Here is a 6,072-nt window from a genome sequence, read left to right as displayed (position 1 = left end):
TCCACCAAGTGGTGGATTACAAAATTAGTTCTTCAAAAACAATCAACAATAAGTCCACAGAATTAAATGCAACAATTGTAAAGAGGCCACGTGAAAAGGAATTTGGAAGAGAAAAAAAAAAAAAAAACCGAGTGAAAATGCCAAAGAAGTCTGAAGAGAATTGCACTACAAGATTTATGTATTTTAATTTTCTACATATATTCTTTAAATAATAATTCTGAGATTGTCCCTCTCAATATTCCTCTAATCATCTAATCTTTTTAATGCCTATTATATTGTTTTGGGTCTCCATTATAAAATTTATTTGAAACAAAAAAAGAATATTCCAGTTTATAATGAGTTCAAACCTAAACTCATTATCCAAATCTAATAATATTAACCTCTAAATATATAATTAAAACTAGGACTATTTATTGAAACAGTAAGGACAATCACCATTTATCATTTTGCGATTATCCTTTTGCAAATAAAAAAAATTATCCACTCCAAAGTAAATTTTGACTTCATCCCTGTTGAGTACGTGTTGATGGTATTCTGATCCTTTCCAGAAGAGTGCTTGCATTTTGTGACGGAATGAATGAATATTTATGCTCTTGCCCATACATGCACACACACACACACACACACACACACACACACACACACATATATATATATATATAGATAGAGAGAGAGAGAGAGAGAGAGAGAGAGAAAATGAGGAAATTTTAAATTTAACAGTGCAAGGATCCTAAAAAGAAGCCTAAAATTGAATCATCTCTACAAATTAAGAAAAAATAGGATATGAAAATCGCTAAAAGCAACCCAATACTAAAAATCACAATAATTCAAATTTGTTAAAACCTCTAACAAAAATCATGAAATATTCAATAGTCTTTCTACAGGACATAAAAAAAAAAAATACAATTTCGAGGCATTAAATAATTGAATTCAATGGAAAAACGACATGAGCCACTAGAAAAAGATAGCAAGTTTCGATTATTGGGTCGTTTCTCATCTAGAATGAGTTTTCAGTCGAAAACAAGTTGGTCGAACTGAAAAAAAAAAAAAAAAAAAAAAAAAAAAAAAAAAAAAAAATGATATCACAATCAAGAAGAGTCATTCTAGCCATTAAAAGATGGTGAGAATAGATGTGGTTTAAGTTGAAACTGATGGTTGTGAACTACGGTTTTAAAGAATGTGTGTAAAATATAGTTGATTAATCAAGTGTGATTACCTATATATCCACTGTATTTAAAGCTCTATTAATATTTCTAGTAATGTTATACCTTCCCGTGCTTGTTCATTGTTTTGTTCTTTAACAGTTTAACTTACACATCATATTAATCCATTCTATTAGCCAACTAAACAATATATATCTGTGTGTGTGTGTGTGTGTGTGTAGCAGTTTTGGGATGTTGATTCAATTTTTTTGTGATTTTATGTTAAACAAACACAGAAGTATGAGGGCACGTGTAGAGAGAGAAAGAGAGAGGACAAAAAGTGACGGCTGGATTTGGGGGTAGAGAGAGAAGTACTGACTCCAAATACCCCGTGAGGGGTGTTTGGAGGGATCCAAAAATCATAACTAAACATCCATTTTGACGCTTCCCTTCGCTGCTTTCGATAACAGCATAAGAATACATGTATGACAATCTACGTGTGTACGTACTCCCTGTAGTAGTAGAGTAGTACTATTATATTTCTATAATAATAATATTCACGCTCCCAATCCAACCCATGATCACGAGCTCATGATTCCCTCCCCCCTACTCGTCAGTCCCTACCCTCCCCTCGTGTTAACTAAGCATCCACGGCCCCATTCCCCATAGCTTTCGTCAAATTACCCTTCTACCCCCCTCTATATTTATGATAGATATGGTTTGAAGGTTAATGATTTATCTTGCGTGTTAATGTTCATCAGTGCATGGCTCAAGGTGGTTACAACAAATTAGATTCAATTTCGTTATAAATATCCAAAAGATAACTTTTTTGTCCCATTTTTGTTATTGAGGGATGTGTCAATTATTGAGTTTGACGGGCATATGAAAAAAAAAAATCGTACCATTATTAAATATTGACAAAAATCCTTGTTGAACATTGGATATTATTAGGGTACATCTATCAAGTTGCATATATTTTGATAATATACAGATGATGATCGACATCTAATAATTGAAATATTTAAATGAAAAAAATGTGATAGTAATATTATAAAAGAATTAAAAAAAATTAATTCCAAGTTAAAATTAAATTTTTTCCATTTGCAATTGCAATGACAGCTTATTCAATACTACCAAATCCAATACTAATTTAAAAACAAAAAATAATAATAATAATAATAATAATAATAATCCCATCTATGAAGGCAGTTCTTTATTAGGAGTATAATTTAGGACGTCTATGCCGTATATATTTGATGCTTGTTGAGCATTGAACATCCTAGGAATTGTACCATTCAAAAAAAAAAAAAAAAAAAAACGTCCTAGGAATTGCCACCAGATTATTATTTTTGTATTAAAATGCTAAAAGGGCAAATTTGTAATTTCAAACAGAAAAGGCTATATTATATAGCTCGATAATTGGTTGTGTACGAGCTGAGGTAGTCCTTGTGGGAAGAAAAAGAGAGAAGAAGAGAGATCTAGAGAGAGAGAGAGCTGAGAGATAGAGAGAGAAGTTATGGTTTCTAGGGAGAACAAGAGAGCAGCAGTGCATGAGAAGCTGCAATTACTTCGTTCTATTACTAACTCTCATGCAGTAATTCCCTGCAGTTCTCTGGCCATTCCTTCTTTCATTGGCTTTCTTTTCTAACTCATCTCAGATACAAGCTATATATATATATATATATTTTATAGAGAGAGATAATAATAATAATAATACTTCTTTTTTACCATTTTGTTAATTATGAAATTCTTGGTTTTTATAGTTGACCCTTTTCTCATGTCTTTCCTAACTTTCATACCTCCAACTACGATTTTTTTTTGTTCTCCATTAATTATTGCTTCCTTCCTCTATTTTCTCTCACTCTACCCCTCCTATCTCTCTCTGAAATTCTCATTAATTAATTTTCTATGTCATCTTCCCTCACTTAAAAAAAAAAAAATTTCTTGAAAGATATCAAAGAAAATAAGAATAAAAATTAATTTCTACATTTACCGGGAAAATAAAATTAATTTCTGCATTGTACTAAGAAAGGTACCGGAATCAAATTAAAGGACAAAAAGCTACTGCTATATATATGAGTTTACATTAATTATCACCAAAACAGTGGCACAAGTGGATTCTAACTAACTGTGAATTTTATTTTGTTGCAGCTAAGCGAAACCTCCATTATAGTAGATGCATCAAAGTATATAGAGGAGTTGAAACACAAAGTAGAAAGACTGAATGAAGACATTGCAATTGCAACAAATTCAAGTCACCAAAATTCGTGGCCTGTGGTACTTTTAATCTATCTAATTACTATTTTTGTTCTTTTTTATTTATTTATTTTCTCTCCCCTTTCTAATGAAGGATTTTGTGGAAGTGAAGGATTAATTTGTTTAACATTGTTATTGTATTGTTGATCCTATTAATTAATTAGTTGATGAGAGTACTTGTGCGTTGTACCTGTATTGCAGCAAATTACAGTCAAAACCCTAGAAAAGGGGTTTCTAGTTAATCTATATTCAGAGAAGAGTTGCCCTGGCCTGCTTGTCTACATATTGGAAGCTTTTGAAGAGATAGGTCTTAATGTGCTGGAAGCTAGGGTTTCTTGTGCAGACAGCTTTCAATTAGAAGCAGTTGGAGGAGAAGTAAGAGAAAACACCTCTATCTATATATATACAAGAAGATTAATACTTGCTCTAATACATGCATGTACCACATCTTCTCTCTCTCTCTCTATATATATATGAACTTATATATACACATGCCAAACACATACACGCATCATTCCCTTGTGTGTTGCAATTTATTACTTTTGTTGTTAACTAGGCATGAATAAATATTAATTTCATGTATGTGCACTTATATGTATTGACATGATCTTGAATAAATATTAATTTCATCATTTTTTTTCCCGGTAATTTATTAATCTCATCATTGTTGTTGCAGAATGAAGAGAATATTGGAGAAATCATTGATGCCAAAGTGGTGCAGCAAGCAGTGTCTAAGGCCATAAAGAACTGGACTGAAAGCAATGAGGAAGATTAATGGAACATCTATAAATAGTTTTCTCTAGTTCTTGTCTTCCATTTTCAATATTTCATGTAGCTAGGTTGGTTGGTTATATCGCGAATCAAATGAATCAGTCTATTGAATATTGTTATAGCACGTGGTATGATTTCTCCTCCCCAAAGGGAAGGTTGAGTATTCGAGCCTAGTAGGAGAAATATTGTAGATGTATGTGTGTTTGTTTGAACTTTCGAAAGTTCAAAGTTTTTTTTGGGTAAGGCAAGTCTAGTGCAAGTTATGAGCAATAGAAACACAAAGAACTCTAATATATATATATATTGAAGAGAACCATAACACCAAAAAAGCTACAGAGAAGAAGCAATTAAAGGCTGCTAAGGCAGCATCCAAAAAGAGCAAGAAAGCAGGCTCAGACCAAATAAACTAAAATCAAATAACAAAACTGCCTCCCAAGACTTAGCAAAGTCCAAGAACCATCTAATTACATGTAATAACAGAGCTTGAACACCGAGCATTAAGCAAAGTCCAAGAACCATATATCTAATTAAATGTAATAAACACAATGCAGGCCCTAGAGCTTGAGAACTTGGTTAATATTTGAAGAAATTAACTGGTGGCGCTTTTTGCGTAATGAAGAAGTGCATGGACATCTTAGTCCAAGTAATCACAATGTCTTGGGAGTACTAGCGACTTTAATTTAGATTTAAAAGAAATTTAGTTAAATTTATAGTGCTCGATTTTAACTAAATTTCTTTCAATTTTAAATTCAAGCGACGAATTCGGTACTCCCAAATATAGCAATATTAATTCAATAATAATAAAAAAAACCTTCAACTGCCCTATGTGACGGAAATTAATTACAATGACTTACCTTGCTTTACATATGTTCTGTTAATGCCTGTCAAGAAATTAAATATAAAGGATATTCCATCTTATATTGTTAGTACTACGAAGTTCAAACAGTGCAATTACCCAAAATACCAAAAAATAATAATAATGGCAATAATAACATGAGTTAGATTCGGGTTAAACCTGGGTTGCCCAACACAAGCAACACCCCTCTCAAAAATCAACCAAAATAAAAAAATTAAAGAGCTTTTCAAAGGGGTCCAAAAAGAGATTCGGACTTTAGTTATGTTTGGATTGGCCCAATAAAGATTTAGCCCAGAACATGGACTTCTCCGAGGATTTCCCACGCTATAAAAAAAATATAAAAAACTCCTGATAATTTTAGTATATTACATATATATATATATATATATATATATATATATTTCACTTATTATAGTGTATTAAATTTTATTATATACATGCACTATAAAAAAATTTATATTATTATAGTGCATTAAATTTTATTATTTACATGCTTAAGCTGCAACGAGGGCATGAGGGATTGCCTAATCCAGTCATTAGTTCAAGTATCCTTCCAGCAATGTGCACATGCAGCACATGTAATGTATGAATGTGAAGATACAAGAAATTCCTTCCCTCTTTCTCTCTCTAGAATTCCTGTATTTCAACCAAAAAAATATCTCCCCTTTCTTTCCATTACTTCTCCTATTTATAGATATTTACAAATGTTGATAGACTGCTGGATCTAGGCCCGTTCCTCCATGAGTCCTGGTCATCTTTGATGGGCTTATGCGCGTTCGGCCCATATGGCAGTGTCTTTCTATGGGCCTGACCCATCTGTACGGACTGAATGTCGCGTTTGCAAGTCATATCCGGCCCATGTCATCTCGGGCCTCCTCAACTGCCCCCATAATTACCCCTTGTTTAATAAGGGGGTAATTATTGAAGGCGTCTCATCATGACGTTGACGGCTCGAGAAACCCACATGGGGGAACGGACGGTCAGATCCAGAATCAATGTTCCGGGGCTCGATGAATTTCTCGCCTTCCTGACGCTTCGGCCCTCGGG

General features: G+C 32.9%; 1 protein-coding gene across 1 annotated transcript; it reads left to right on the top strand.

Moving 5' to 3' along the window:
• The first annotated feature begins 2,563 nt into the window (after window positions 1-2,563).
• On the top strand, window positions 2,564-4,419 carry LOC132268499 (uncharacterized). Its single transcript, XM_059769338.1, has 4 exons — window positions 2,564-2,736; window positions 3,294-3,419; window positions 3,600-3,773; window positions 4,075-4,419. Exons 1-4 carry the CDS (start codon window positions 2,659-2,661, stop codon window positions 4,171-4,173), a joined length of 477 nt encoding a protein of 158 aa, XP_059625321.1. The 5' UTR covers window positions 2,564-2,658; the 3' UTR covers window positions 4,174-4,419.
• The last annotated feature ends 1,653 nt before the right edge of the window (window positions 4,420-6,072 follow it).

Source organism: Cornus florida, unplaced genomic scaffold (genome assembly GCF_030987335.1).
Source record: "Cornus florida cultivar Cherokee Brave unplaced genomic scaffold, ASM3098733v1 CherokeeBrave_3.0.0_Hap2_Chr08, whole genome shotgun sequence".
NCBI classification, from domain to species: Eukaryota; Viridiplantae; Streptophyta; class Magnoliopsida; order Cornales; family Cornaceae; genus Cornus; species Cornus florida.
The sequence above is the reverse complement of the archived record's forward strand: the minus strand, read 5'-3'. Positions and strand labels throughout refer to the sequence as shown.